At 57.7% G+C, this 14,273-nt stretch overlaps 1 protein-coding gene across 1 annotated transcript in view; it reads left to right on the forward strand.

The window, feature by feature from the left end:
- Positions 1 to 1,399: 1,399 nt before the first annotated feature.
- COL23A1 (collagen type XXIII alpha 1 chain) overlaps positions 1,400 to 14,273 on the forward strand; it is a 26,912-nt gene continuing 14,038 nt past the window's right edge. Inside the window, exons 1-9 of the mRNA XM_044917047.1 lie at positions 1,400 to 1,423; positions 4,071 to 4,097; positions 5,471 to 5,497; positions 6,826 to 6,852; positions 10,711 to 10,827; positions 11,622 to 11,657; positions 11,815 to 11,841; positions 12,288 to 12,314; positions 13,988 to 14,116. Coding sequence (XP_044772982.1) covers positions 1,400 to 1,423; positions 4,071 to 4,097; positions 5,471 to 5,497; positions 6,826 to 6,852; positions 10,711 to 10,827; positions 11,622 to 11,657; positions 11,815 to 11,841; positions 12,288 to 12,314; positions 13,988 to 14,116 — 441 coding nt within the window. The remainder of the gene's footprint in view (positions 1,424 to 4,070; positions 4,098 to 5,470; positions 5,498 to 6,825; positions 6,853 to 10,710; positions 10,828 to 11,621; positions 11,658 to 11,814; positions 11,842 to 12,287; positions 12,315 to 13,987; positions 14,117 to 14,273) is intronic.

Genomic DNA, 14,273 nt, shown 5'->3' on the forward strand with positions numbered 1-14,273 from the left:
ACACACACGCACACACACACACAGGCCAGCAACGCAGGGAGGCCTGCATCTCCCTGTCACAGATGATGAGGCCCAGGTCACCAGCTGGCATGTGGGAAAGGCTGAATTTGGTCCCAGGTGTGTCTGAATCCAGAGCCGGCTTCCTCTGACCACCTGGCGTATCTCCCGGAGCTCGGCCACGGGGCTCTCTTCCAGAAGGATGGGGACCCAGCTCTGGAGCAGACAGACTCAGGGGATGCTTCTTCTCCTTGGGGAGGCTCCCAGAAGGGCCATCTGAGCTGGGCCTTGGGGAATGAGTACGAGTTCTCCAGGTGGAGGCAGGACTGTGTGCAGTGGAGAGAACTGGGAAAGCAGAGCTTGGGGCCAGGAAACAGCATGATGGGTGAAAGTCCGTGGGCCTCCAGAGGCACCCGATGTAGCCCTGAGACCTCTGGAGCAGCTCTCTCCAAATCCCAGGGGCCACCAGGAGGCTGTGGTGTGGCAGAGTTTAGGGGAAAACTGGGGCGAACCCAGGGCAGGAACAGCCCTGCTGGGGAGAACAGGTAAGGAAGATGCTGAGGCTCAGAGAGGTTGACTGGCTCTCCCAGGTCCACACAGCACTCCCTCTGCTAGAGGGCTAGGGTGACAGAGGGCCCAGAGAGCCCTGCCCAGAGAGGGTCTGTTCAGCTGGGGAGGCAGACATCCCAGGAATCCCAGAGGAAGGCAAGGCTTGCGAGGCTCCATCCTAGGTCCTCCGGGACAGCCACTTGTCAACCGTGCTGCCCTATGCTGCAGGGGAGGGAGCACTGCGTAGAGAGGAGAGCCTGTTTCAGCCCTTGGGCAGTCCCACCGGCTCAGCTTCTTCATCTGCAGGATGGGGCCCCAGGGCCCGCCTCCCAGGGCGGCAGTGAGAGCAGAAGCCGTGCAGGGTATGGCAGGGTTCAGTGGGGTCCATGTGGATGAGCATTGGAGCATTCGTAGACTTGCCCCAGAGAGTCTCTGCCTCTGTGGCCCCAAGGGGAGGGGTGCCCGCTTCCCTCAGACCAGTCCTGCACGGGGTCCCAGGCCCTGTCAGGGGCCCCTAGCTGCCAGTGACTTGGCCGTGAGGCCCACTGTGTCCTCCCTCCCAGTGCGTGAAGAGGAAGGACATTAACTTAGCTCTAAGCTGCACCTTCATCTCTTTTTCATCTCAGTCTTTTTCATCTGCAGGATGGATTTGGGCAGATGGGGGAGCGTGGCCAGGAATGTCGGCGCCCAAAGGACGGAGACCTGAAGTGCCTTTCTGGGCTCCAGCTCTGCCTCGTTACTGGCTGCCTGGCCTGGGGCAAGGCCTTCCCTCCCTGGGCCTCAGTCTACTCCTCTGTAAGAGAGGGATGACAAGACCTGCCTTACACACTTGCTGTGGTGATTCAGACTGAGTATGGGGGCCACGAAGAGCCCCCAGGTGAGACCCAGGGTGGGACTGAGCCCCATGAGGCCTAGCAGGGCCTGAGCGTGGGGAGTAGAGGAGGTGCAGGGCCCAGTGTTAGCAGACTAAGGGGAGGAGGCCTCAGGCATGTGGATCCAGGGGTCAGAACAGCCAGGAGCCAGCAGATGGGCCAGCAAGGCAGCTCCTGGTGAGCCTCAGCAACGAGGCCTGGGCCTGGGGCTGGGGCTGAGGACCTGACCAGGAGCCCCCAGAGCCGAGACCCCCAAGACTTTGGAATGGCTGCACTACCCATCTCCTGGGATTCCATCTGCCCCCAGGGCATTGCCCCGAAGTCCAGACCCTCAGCCGACCTCGAGGCTGGTGGCCAGAGGCACTTAAGGGACAAATTTTCAGAATTGCCCTGGTTTCCTGCCTGGAGCGAGGCCCTGGTGTGAACGCCTCAAGGAGTAGCCCTTCTTAGGGCATCTGGGGACTTGTATGGTTCAGGGAGGTCTGGTGGCTGAGCCAGGGAAACTGGCTATTCCCTGCTGGGCCCGGCGGCCAGGGCTGCTGGCTCCCAGGCCGTGTGCAGACCCGAGGGAGGAGAGACTGGCTTCCTGGAGCCAGAGAGTGTCTCCCAGATGGAGGAGCCAGGGAAGGGCCCAGCGAGCAGAGGGAACAGCCCATGTGAAGGCATGAAGATGGGAAAGAAGCAGAGAGCTTGGGAAGACCAGGGACACAGGACAACCGCAAGGCAGAGGCTGGCCCTGGCCAAGAGGACTCCAGAGCTGGGCCGGGGAGCACAGCCCCCACAGTGACAGGGACAGACCCATGTGAGAGAGACCAGGATGGGAGGGAGGTTGATGCGAGGCAAAGCTGCCCCTCGGCCCACAGGCCCTCTGCCTCTGGGCTGTGCTTTCTGCCCATGGTGCCCTCCCTAAATGCCCAAATGCTATTTTCTCAGGCTAGCACTCCCTAATCTTTCCCAATACCCCCCAGAGCCTGGCAGGCTGTCATCCTGCTCAGAATTGGCAGAACCCTTTGTCTGTCCTGCCCCTGAACTTTCCGTCTTATCCCCTATGTATCTGCACACGCTTCTTTCTCGCTACCTTTCCTTGCTTTGACTCAACACACATTGAGAGGTGCACGCTCTGCGCCAGGCTTCATCCGAGCACTGGCGACACGGGGATCAGACCCTTTTCCTGGATCCACTGGAAGACTTGTGTAGACCACACGGTAACAATGCATGGTGTCATGTGCGACACCTAGAAAAAGTGCTGGGTGCAGGAGCAGATGGCCTGACTCTGGGGAGTGGAGGAGCCTGGAGGGCTTCGTGGAGGAGGAGGTGACTGAGCTGAAGATGGCGCACAAGGGGGCGAAGGGTGTGCCAGGCGGGCAGGCAGTGTGCGCGAAGGCTCGGGAGAGTGGAGCTGCCTAGAACATTTGCGGTGTCTGTGGGGATGAGGAGGCCGTGGCAGGGAGGACAGGGGTTGACAGAGAACGGATGGACCCGGTTTGCAGCACTGCCCTTGGATTCTTGTATACTCCCACCGGGTGGTGGAGCTCAGCGGAGCTTTCTAAGTGGGCAGTGGCTGGACAGGCGGAGGGCGCCTGTGGGGGCTGCTTGGCAGCGGTCCCTAACACCACGGAGCCCCCAGAGCCTCTGAGATGTCCCAGCCCTTGGGACCCAGCCTTGAGCGATTTGGCTTCTCTTGACCTTGACTTTGGCCTGCAAAGGCCACAGCAGTGCAGGGAACTCAAAGAGCCTTCAGGACTCTTCCAGTCCTGTCTTAGACTGTTTTGGCTGCCCCAACAAAGCACCACAGACCGGGTGGCTTAGAAACAACAGAAATCGACTTCTTGCAGTCCTAGAAGCTGGAGGTCTGAGGTCAGGGTGCCGGCGTGGTCGGGTTCTGGTGGAGGCCCTCTTCCAGGCTGCAGGCGCCCGTCTCCTCCCTGTGTCCTGTGGTGGACACAAAGGCAGGCAGCTCTCTGGAGCCTCTCTTCTAAATAGGCTGCCATCCCTTCATGAAGCTCCACCCTCATGACCTAATCGCTTCCCAAAAGACCCCCCTCCTAGCGCCATCACACGGGGTTTCAACACATGCATCTGGGGGTGGGGCACATTCAGTCCCTGCCAACTTACATGTGACAGAACTCAATTCGAACTGGCTTAAAGAAAAACCGTGGACAAATGGAAGTGTTCCGGGGTGGGTGATTTCAGCTTCAGACCCCTTGCCCCGTTTTTCTCTCTGTCTTTCAACTCTGACTTCCTCTCTGTTGGCTCTTCCTCAAGCCACCTGGTACCCCCAGGAGCTCCACCTTAGTCCCATCAGGAGAAAAGAGCCCTCTTTCTCCTAAAGGGGCCGCCATTCAAAGTCCCAGACATGATGCTCATCCCTGAACCACTCACTCTGGTTGAGGGAATGTGACCACACGCCCAAGCCCCGTATGTGCAGATGGGGGTGGTCCTGGAGAAGAAGAGGGGCTCTCTTGTCAGAGGAGGGGATTCTGGGCAGCAAGATCCAGATGCCTCCACTCCAGGTCCATGTGAAATGTACTCAGACCGTGGGCTCATGTCAGGTCTTGGTCTCTGATACTCAGTAGTGCCTCTGGGTCATAAAACACGCAGGAAATGCCTTTCTGGTGTATAACCTGTGCTCTCTGTCTCTCTCATTTCCAGGGGCCACTAGGTCTGGATGGCAAGCCCGTAAGTGATGACAGGGCAATTCTAAGTGGTCCTGGGACTGGGCCATTTGTGGGGCTGGAAGTGATGGTGGGGTGCCAGAGGGAAGGGGCCACTGGATACATGGCTCAGCATGGAGAGAAGTCATTTAGGCATCAGACTGAAGTTCAAATCCAGTTTCACTACCTGCTGACTATTCAGCCTTGGGGAGGCCCCTTCACGTCCCAAGCCTGAGGCTCTGTCAAATGGGTCTGTTAACGCTCCCCACATTACGCAGCCCAACATGCTGGGGATGTGGAGAAGTGTGGATAGCACCATCCCTGACATCTAGTCAGCCTTCAAAACAAACAAGCCCCTCCTAGCCAGCCCCAGGCACAGAGCATCTTCCCATGCAGTCTCAAGACTTCAGTGGTAGGCATTTGGCTGATGAGTTCTCAACATCTGGGGCAGGAGCCTGCAGTCCACAGGCATCTTCAGCACAATGAATAAGCTGCTCAGGGAGACAGCATAATTAAATATATAGTTGGATTTGGATGTATAGGTAGGTGGGTGGGTGGATGGATGGATGGATGGATGAATAATGAATAGTTAGATAATGAATGGTTGGATGGATGGATAGATGAATGGGTTGATGAACAGATGGATGGGTGGGTGGATGGAAGGAAGGATATATGGATGGACTGATGGAAGGAGGGATGGATGGATGGGTGGATGGACAAATGGACTGATGAATGTTTAGATGGAAGGATAGACAGATGGATAGATAGATGAATGGGCTGATGAACAGATGGATGGGTGGGTGGATGGAAGGAAGGAAGGATGTTTGGACGGAAAGATAGTCAAATGAGGTAATGAATCAATAATTGTACCAACAGTCAGATGCATGATGGTTGAGCAGACAAGGAAGTGAGGAATGAATGAAAGAAGTGATTGAGGTGTTGCCAGATGATGTGTACCGTATTAGAGGATGGAGGAATGAACTGACCTCCTAGATAGACAAGTTGTTAAGTGAATGAACCAGCAAAACCATTATGGACTGAAGGGATAATGGACAGTTAGGGGGCAGCGGCTGCCGGGCACAGCAGGGGCTGAGCTGGAAGGGCTCTGCTCTCTGGGGGGAGTGACAGCACATGTGCCCCTACCCCAACTGAGAGGTCCCAGCGACCCTCAAGTCCCCTGCCTCCCTCATGCAGAGGACTGGGGTGTGGAGCTTCCTTGCGGCCGGCAAAGGCAGCCCTCATTAAAAGCAGACAGACTTACGTGTTTCCCCACCCAGCTACCCACAGCTCTGCTCAGCTTCACAGGCCCTTCTGCCCCCACAGCCTTAGGGAAGCCAGAAGGGGAGCCAGCCCAGTCCTCCTCGCTCATGCCTGTCTTTCTGCACCTTTTTTCTACAGGGACTTCCAGGCCCCAAAGGGGAAAAGGTAAGTGATGCTGGCAGCTGTCTAGTTGGGGATATGATGGACGCCAGAAACCTGCTCCTAAACCCCAGCTCCGGATTGTGGCCCCAGGCACGTCACACCCCTCCTGGAGCCTCAGTTTCCCCATCTGGAAAGTGGGGCTAAGAGTGCCTCCCTCCTAATGATTACACGGCTTATGTTTAACAATTTCAAGTGCCCCGGGGGGTGACATTGGAGTCCCACCTTCCACCGGAGAAAGACAAAACTCAAAGCACAGTCTTCCCAAAATAAGGAGTTTCCAAAGCAAGTAATCATGAAGGCGCCGGGGGCGGGGGGGGAAGGCAGGAGAGCCTGGTGCGGGGGAGAGTTGAACAGTCATTATAGATGGTATTCTTTGTGACGAGTGCATGCCCCCCGCCCCCAGGCAAACAGATGGCCAAGAGCTGCCCCTGTGATCTTTACAGCCCCTTGTGAGAAAGGCCTCCCTGACATTCGGCATGAAATGTCACGGCAGACCCCTGGAGGGCTGGGACCTCCAAGTGCCACGGAAGGGAGGGGGCGAGAGGGGCCACCCGTGTGTCCCACTGTGGGATCAGAGCTAGGGAGGGGCCAGAGCAGATGCAGGTGTGGCAGGACGCTTCTAGGGAAGGGCTGGGTGAACCCCAGCCGCGTCCACCCCAGCCCCCTGCTCTGATGTGCCCACTGAGGTAAGTAAGGGCGGCCAGGGTCCCCATCCACCCTCAGAGCTGTGCCGGGTACAGGAGCCAGGGCTCAGAGCATCCAGGTTTGCGTTAGGGCTCCACCACCAACTGCATGGCTTTCGATGGGTTGGCCGGCTCCGTGGGCCTCAGTTTCTCCATCTGTCAGTTAAAGCAACCTCACAGAGATTTCCTTCTCGTTGGCTCCGGCTGAACAAAGCAGAGGCTTTGAACCCAGAGAGAAATTGGCATCTTGGCATCCGTCACGTCGTAACATCCTGCCCCAAAACTTGGTGACTTCAAGCAATCAAGTAATTACCAGCCCTCACTGTGTCGAGGTTCCAGGATTCCAAGAGGACACGGTGGGAGCAGCTCGTCTCTGCTCCGCTGTGTCTAGGGGCCGGCCCCAGACAACACAGCACCTGGTTCCAAGCCCTGCGTGTGCTGGCTGTGTGACCTTGGGCTGGTTACTTAGCCTCTCTGTGCCTCGGTTTCCTCACTGGAAACGGAGATTAAAAATAGAGCCCGCATGTTATGTTCGTTAGACTTGGGTGAGACTATGCATGTAAAGCACGGAGCACAGAGTAAATGCTCAATACATATGATAAAGTAATAATAGTAGCAGTGATCTGTCTTCCTGCTTCTTGTCTTTAGGGTGCACCCGGAGACCTTGGCCCTCGGGTAAGAGCTGACGCAAGACCCCCTCACCCGCCCCACACAGTTTGTGTTATCGTATAATAAGGCATATCTAGCATTTCTTCTGGCTCCCTACACCTTACCGCACGGGCCCACGGTCTCTGCCCACCGCCCACCGTCCGTCCTTCTGTGTGGTTTCACTTAAGTGGCCACAGGATGGAAGTCCCAGGGCTTCCTCCCAGTCCTACTTGTCACCATGGATGGGGGGCAGGGGAGACAGCAGGGCTAGCACTGGCCCCAGACCCGAGACTAAACTTCCTGAGGATGGCTGGCACCCCAGGAAGAGGGAAGGTTATGGGTCAGCAGCTGAGCTCAGCCACTTACCAGCCAAGTAACCTTGAGCGACTCACTTTCCCCTCTGTGACTCAGTTTCTCCAACTGTGGTGGGTGGGATTGACAGCCCCTGACCCAAGCTGCTGTGGCAAAGGTTCATTGCAGTCATAAACATGGGCACCCAGCACCCAGCATGGGGACAGTAGATCCCCTGGCCCTCAGTGTCCCCAAGGCCCAAGGGACCCAGAAGGGCCTCATGCCAAGCCTGGGGTCTCTTCAACGAAGCAGAGTGCAGAGCCCGGGTGGGGTGGGCCCCACAAAGCAGATTTGGGCAGAGAGAGGGTCATGTAAGGGGCCCCAAAGGCATGCCGCCACCATTCCTACCACCACCGGGGTGGAGGCCTGACTGCACTAGAGGGGTGTGCTCCCAGGGGTTTTCAAGGTTATGGGTGGAAATTGTAGTGGGTGAGCGAGTCCCCCCAGCCAGCCTCTGTAAGCCCTAGAGGCAGGGGTGGAGCAGGGCTGAGAGGTGGGCACTGTGGATGGGGGATGGGAAGGGAAAGCAGCTGCAGGACCAGGTGTGGGCAGGGTCCCAGTCCCAGCTCTGCAGCCTCACAGCTCCGAGCCTGCTTTGTGCACCAGGCCGGGAGGGCCCACATCACAGATGGTCACAAGCAGGAGCTGAGAGCCCTGGCTGGCCACGCTGATCTTCTGAAAAGGGGGTGCCCACGCCTCAAAAGACTAGAACTCCCCCAGCCTGGGAGTCACGAGACATCCTTTCCAAAGCCCTTCCTCCGCCCTTCATGGGTGTCCCCTCGTTGTCCCAGGGTTCAAGCCACCTCCAAAACAACCTCCGCCCTTGAGAGTTCCAGGGCTTAAAACAGCAACGTGTCACTGTCCCGCACGACCCCGTGGGCTGGTGGGGGGATCTCGCTCATCGAAGGCAGAGGCTGCTGGGCCTGCAGCCCAAGACAATGGCACCCTCCCTTGGCCTCGGTCGGTGTGGCTGTTGGCTGGGAGCTCGGCTGGGGGGGATCTCTGTGCTTCAGGGCTTCTCCCAGTGTGGCAGAGCGCCTCCCAGAGGGGCATCCCAAGACTAGCATTCCAGGAGGCTGGAAGCGTACCTGCCAGGCCAGTCAAGAGCCTGGCAGGCCTTACTTCTTCAGCATCCTGTCCGTCCCATCAGTCACGGGGCCCATCCAAAGTCAAGGTGGAGAGAGAGGAAGAGGCCCCCAGCCCTTGATGGGGCGTGGTGGATGGGACCCCATTGCAAGGGGCCTGTGGGATGGGAACGAGCGTAGTGGCCACCTTTGGAGAATGTAGTCTGCCTCTCCCGGTCGCTGGTCTGGGTGAAGTGGCTTTGCCCTCAGAAACAGCCTTGTCCTTTCCTAAGTCACCCTTTCTGCCTTCCTGACCACACAACCTGTTTGCTGGCCAGATGGTTTTCCCACGGCTCAATCCAGGCTTTATAAGTAGAGACCATCACGGGTACAGTCGCCGCATCTTCAAGGTAGCCTGGCCCCATGGCGTGTCCGGGCCTGCTGGTTTGCGTGCTCCCTTGACTCACCCCTGCATTTCCAGGGTTAGACCTCAGCCAGCCGATCCCAGTGCGCATACAAGGCCAGCCTCGTGTCCCAAGTCACTCAGGGCCAAGCCTACAAACCTCTGCTGGGGCCTGCTCAAGTGTCGAAACCCATTTTCCTCCTCATTAAGTAGAGTCCGGCCAGTGGTGCCCATCGTGGGGCCCCTGGGCTGTGGAGGGAACAGCGGGGGATAGGGTATCTTCCAAGTCTTCCTGACACAGCATCAAATGGAACAGGAATTACCCACCACCATCCCCACCCGCGCCTGGGCGAGCTAACCAAACTGTCGGTTTTCTTTACTTTGGACTGGAGTCATGGCCTCTGCGTCGGGACCCTGAGTGGTGGACACTGAGAGCCTCAGTTAATTCTTTAATTGGGGGAAACAAATGAACTGTGTCTGAAAGTCCAGTTGGCCAGAAAGGTGAACCTTCACATCATGGGATCCAGGGATTAAAAATGCATCCAAAAGGCATCGCTTGCCTCAGTGGCCAGAAGAGGTGCTGCCTTTCTTAGCTCTGTAACCCTGGGGAGACAGTTACCCTCTCTGTTCCTGACCGCTCCATCTGTAAAATGGGTCCATAGCAGGGCCTTGGCCAGGTGGTCGCAAGGGTTGGGCGAGCCAGCTTCCGGGGAGGTCAGTGCTGGGCACGCAGTGGGGGCTACCTCCACAAGAGGCTTCCTCCTTTCCTGTCCATGGGAAGTTTGGGGGCTGCTGTCGTGGTGAGCCAGCCGAGCCCCATGACTATGCTCGGCGCCAGTGCTGGGCGGGAACCACGGAGGCCACAGAAAGCACCAGTGGCGCCGTGGTTCCCCCGTCCTTGCAGCTGGGACCACAAGGTGAGGGCTCCGGCTGCCTGAGGTCTGACCCCATACTAACACCGGGTCCTTGAGTCGGGGACAGGATGCTGCATGACTGAGACTTTGTGGCCTTTCGTTGCTCTTTTTTTTTTTTTTCAACTTTTTATCTTGAGATAACTGTAGGTTCACAATTAGTTGTACGAAATGATACCCCATGCACCTGTCCTCCACGTTCCCCCGATGGTGACATCCAGCCTCCCCCGGAGTACAGTCTCACCACCAGGAAATTGGCACAATCCACCTGCCCCATTCGGAGCTCAGCCATTTTGCCCATCTGGGTGTGCTTAAGTCTGGGCGACGTCATCACGCTCAGGAGATTCCAGTGACCACCGCACGAAGATCCCTTGTGCTGCTACAGTCGCCCATCCCTACCCCCGCCCCGGGCAGCCACTGACCCATGCTCCATCTCTGTGATCTTTCCATGTCAGCCGTGTGGTGTATTTGCAGCCATAGAGTATGGTCACCTTGTAAGATCGGCTTTTCTCACTCAGCAACATTCCCTCAAGATGCATCCGAGTCGTTGCAACGTGGCTGTGCCTCCTTGTTCCTTTCCATTTATTGCCGAGCAGTGCTCCGTGACAGGGCTGTAGCCCCGTCCCTTAACCATCCACCCACGGAAGGACAATTTGGGTTGCTTCTAGTTTGGGGCTGTTACACCTAAGAGCTGCTGTGAGGATTTGCGTGAGTTTTCATCTCTCTGGGTAAGTGCCCAGAAGCGCACCTCCAGCAGTGAATAAAGTAGGAGCTGACCAACGAGGAGGGTCCTTCAGGACGTGTGCCGCCCCCTTTCCAGGAAGAAGGGGGCTGGTGGGGCCCACATGCTTCACTCCCGCACCCAGCGTGTCTCATCTCTCAACGAAACACCAGAGCTGGGCTCTGGGCACTAAGGGCTGGGAAGATGGCACATCCCTTGGAGTGTAGAAGGTCCTGTTAGCCTTTTACGCCAAAGTACAGGGACCTGTCCCCTCCTGCGGCCGCCAAGAAGCAGGGAGAAGCCCAACACTTTGCTCTGAGCCCACCAAGGGCTGGGGAAGAGAAGGCATCGGGCCGTCCGTCTGCAGAGGCTCCTCTCTGGAGACCAGAGCCCCTTCCCTCCCCCTCACAGTAAGCCAGGCCCCATCTCTTCCAGGGAGACCAAGGGCGAGATGGAGCTGCTGGGCCTCCGGGGCCCCCTGGACCCCCTGGGGCCCGGGGCCCTCCTGGAGACACAGGGAAAGATGGCCCCAGGGGAGCACAAGGCCCGGCGGTAAGAGAGGGCACAGAGGTGGAATACCCCTGTCCCCAGTCCAGACCCAGACCCATGCCGCACCCCAACCCCAGCCAACCCAGACACCTGCCGCACTCCAGCCTTATACCTCATGCCTTTTAAGACCTTGACCCCAAACTCATTCCCAAATCCTGGTCCGCACCCTCATTTCTGGCTAGTATCCAGACTCTACCTCTGACCCCTGCACTCTGGCCTGACTCCAAACCCAACTCTTACCCTCCACTCTAACCCCAAATACAACCAGAGACCCTAAACCTGACCTTGGTTGCAATTTTAGTCGCATTCCTAACCCTAACCCTGAGACCCATATGGGGGCGCTTCCTCCCCAGATTTTACGCCCCACCCCCTCCGCCAGCTCTGGCTCTCTCTCCTTCTCCTTCCCTCCCTCCCTCCAGTACTAACTAGTTAGGCTCAGTTGTCCTCCTATAGTTCTACCCAGAGCCTGGAGGCCAGACTCCGTGGTACTACCCCTTCCCCTACTGCAGGGACTCAGGCCTGTCCTTCCCATCCCACGCAGAGCCAGCTCTGCCACCAGACTGCCACCAGGGTCCGCTCTCAGGGCAGCCAGCTACTCAGATGGCTCATCCATTCCTATTCACATTGGGCACCTAACTCCCCGAGCCTCAACATTCTCATCTGCAAAGTGGGAACAAGAACTCATGAAACGAGAGACTGCTTGCAGCCCCAGCCCAGGGCCTGGCGCGGGGAGTGGGCTCTGTTAACCGGGGAGTCCCTGCGTCCCCTCAAGAGGTTCTCCTCTTCTGCCTCCTCAGGGTCCCAAAGGAGAGACTGGACGGGACGGCGAGATGGTCAGTATCCAGGGCATTTGGGGAGGCCGGCCCTCGACAAAGGGCATCAGGCCTGGCCTCTGGCACTTGGTATCACCCTCTGTACAATGAAGAAGAGGAGGAGGCCCAGAAGCAGCCTTCAGGACCCCATTTAATACTTTTTCTTCTCTTGTTCCAGGGCCTGCAGGGACCCCCAGGGCCCAAGGTGAGTACTCCTCACTCCCTGTCCCCTCCCTGTCCGCTGCCCCAGGCCTGGGAGGGATGGGCTCACCTCACCTCCCCTACCCCACAGGTCAGCTCTTCCTTTTCTTCTCTGCCTGCTGGGATGGGGGGTGGAGCTGGGCTGTGCCCCGAAGGAGAAGGGCTTTCCTTGCTTTCTTCCTCAGCTCAGAAACACCCCCTGGAGGCTGGGACGTCACATCCCCACTTGCAAGAGCAGTGACTTGCCCAGGGTCATTCAGCGTGGGGGGAACCTGGTCAGGAGTGGAGTCCAGGACTGTCAGCCCCACCCACCATCCATGTGCACCTCTCTGGGGGGCCGGGATCTCTTGGCTGTACCCGGTCATCAAGGCCACTTCTACCAGAGCAAGTGGCCTGGTGTCTGGGCCATGCTCTGATCTCTCTCTTGCATCCCCCTGCCTCCCCCCTCAGGGTGAGCCCGGCATTCCTGGAAAGAAGGTGAGGGGGGCCCCCAGGAGGGGCTTTTTGGTGGGTGTGTGGGAAGTGGCTGGGGAGACGGGCAGGGGCTCCCCATGGGGCAGGGCCAGGGGCTGGCCACAGGGAAGTCCTCACCAGACCCAAGCCCTCACTGTGGATGACTGCTCCGTCCTCTGTGTCTGCAGCCCGATTTCGTTCATTCACTACTTATTCGCGCATTCTTTCCTTTCCGCAAACACAGCAAATTTATTCCCACTTCAGGGGTCTGGACAGTGGTTCTCAGAGTGTGTTCCTGGGACCAGCTAGTATCAGCATCGCTGGGGGCTTGTTAGACGGGCACATTTCGGGGCCGACCTCAGAGCCACCTAGTCAGAGACACTAGGGGTGGGCCACTGGGATGTTGTGATTTATAATAAATCCATATTTGGTCTCAGTCCTCTGGTTTCTGGAGCAGAGCTCCTAAAACCCTTGGAATGTCCTGGGTGATGAACCTGATTTGAAGGTGTCTATTGTTATGTTAATGAGGCGACTTTGGGGACACACACCCACCCCCCAGGATGGGGGCTCGTTGCCTGGAGAAACAACCACATGATTGGAGGGTTGGAACTTTCAGTCCTGGTCACCAGCCCTCCAGGGAGGGGCTGGAGGTTGAACCAATCTCACCAGTGGCCAGTGATTTCATCACTCACACCTATGGAATTAAGCCTCCATAAAAACCCAAAAGGATGGGGTTCTGAGAGAGTCCGGGTGGGTGAACACAGGGAGATTTGGGGAGAGCAACATGCCTGGAGAGGTCACAGACGCTCCACGCCCCTTCCCCATACCTTGCCCGCTGCATCTCTTCCATCTGGCTGTTCCTGAGTTCTGTCCTTTATAATAAACTGGGAATCTAGTAAGCAGAGTGTTTCCCTGAGTTCTGTGAGCCGCTCTAGCAAGTTAATGGAACCCAAGGACAAGGTGGTGGGAATCTTCAGTCTATGGCGGGTTGATCTGTAACACAAGTGAGAGCTGGCTTACTCCTGGTTCCCCAGAGTGGGCTGGGGGGCTGGGGCAGTCTTGTAGGACTGGGCCCTTAACCGGTGGGATCCGACGTTCTCTCCAGGTAGACAAGTATCAGAATTGGGTTGAATTGTAGGACGCCTGGCTGGTGGTGGGGAATCGCTTGGGGGGTATGGACATACCCCGTGCCCATCAGAATTGGTGACCAGAACTTTTATTTTTTTGTTGTTTATTTTTTAAAAGATTTTTTTTTTATTTATTTGAGACACAGAGAGAGAAAGAGCACAAGCAGTGGGGAGGCGCAGAGGGAGAGGGAGAAGCAGGCTCCCAGCTGAGCAGGGAGCCCAATGAGGGGCTCGAACCCAGGACCCTGGGATCATGACCTGAGCCCAAGGCAGACGCTTAACCAACTGAGCCACCCAGGCGTCCCCCTGGTGACCAGAACTTGTAGCCGTCGTCTGTTCAGCAGCCCCCCTGGGGTGATGGTGGCACGCACTCAAATTTGGGAACCACTGGCCTGGGGTGATCTCCCCCCACCCCATCCCTTGCCAGGTCTCCAAAAAGCTGTCCCCTCTCCCAGGTGACCATCCCTCTCAGTCCCTCCATCCTGCCACCCTCTTACACTCTCTTCCCAGCACTGCTTCTACCTCCTGGCCTGGCCCTAGGTATTTATCTGGACATTTCTTTGCCCTCAGGCCTCTCTCTCCCCCACTGAGCAGGGACCCCGCCTGCCTGGCCCACAGACGGTGCTCACGGTGCTCACAAGTTATGTGTTGACTGAAGGAACGAATCCCCTCCCCTCCACCTACCCACCCCTTCCTTCGGTGCACCCCTGCTGACGCGTGCTCTGGGCTGGCCCCAGGGAACCTGCCCCACCCCTGTCCCCACCCAGTGTGACCAGGGCTGGTGCCAGCAGAGGGCTGGTGTGTCGGGGGGGGGGGGGGGGGGGACAGGGGCGGAGACAGCCAAAGCGGGTCTGCC

This window comes from Neomonachus schauinslandi, chromosome 7 (assembly GCF_002201575.2).
Source record: "Neomonachus schauinslandi chromosome 7, ASM220157v2, whole genome shotgun sequence".
NCBI lineage: Eukaryota > Metazoa > Chordata > Mammalia > Carnivora > Phocidae > Neomonachus > Neomonachus schauinslandi.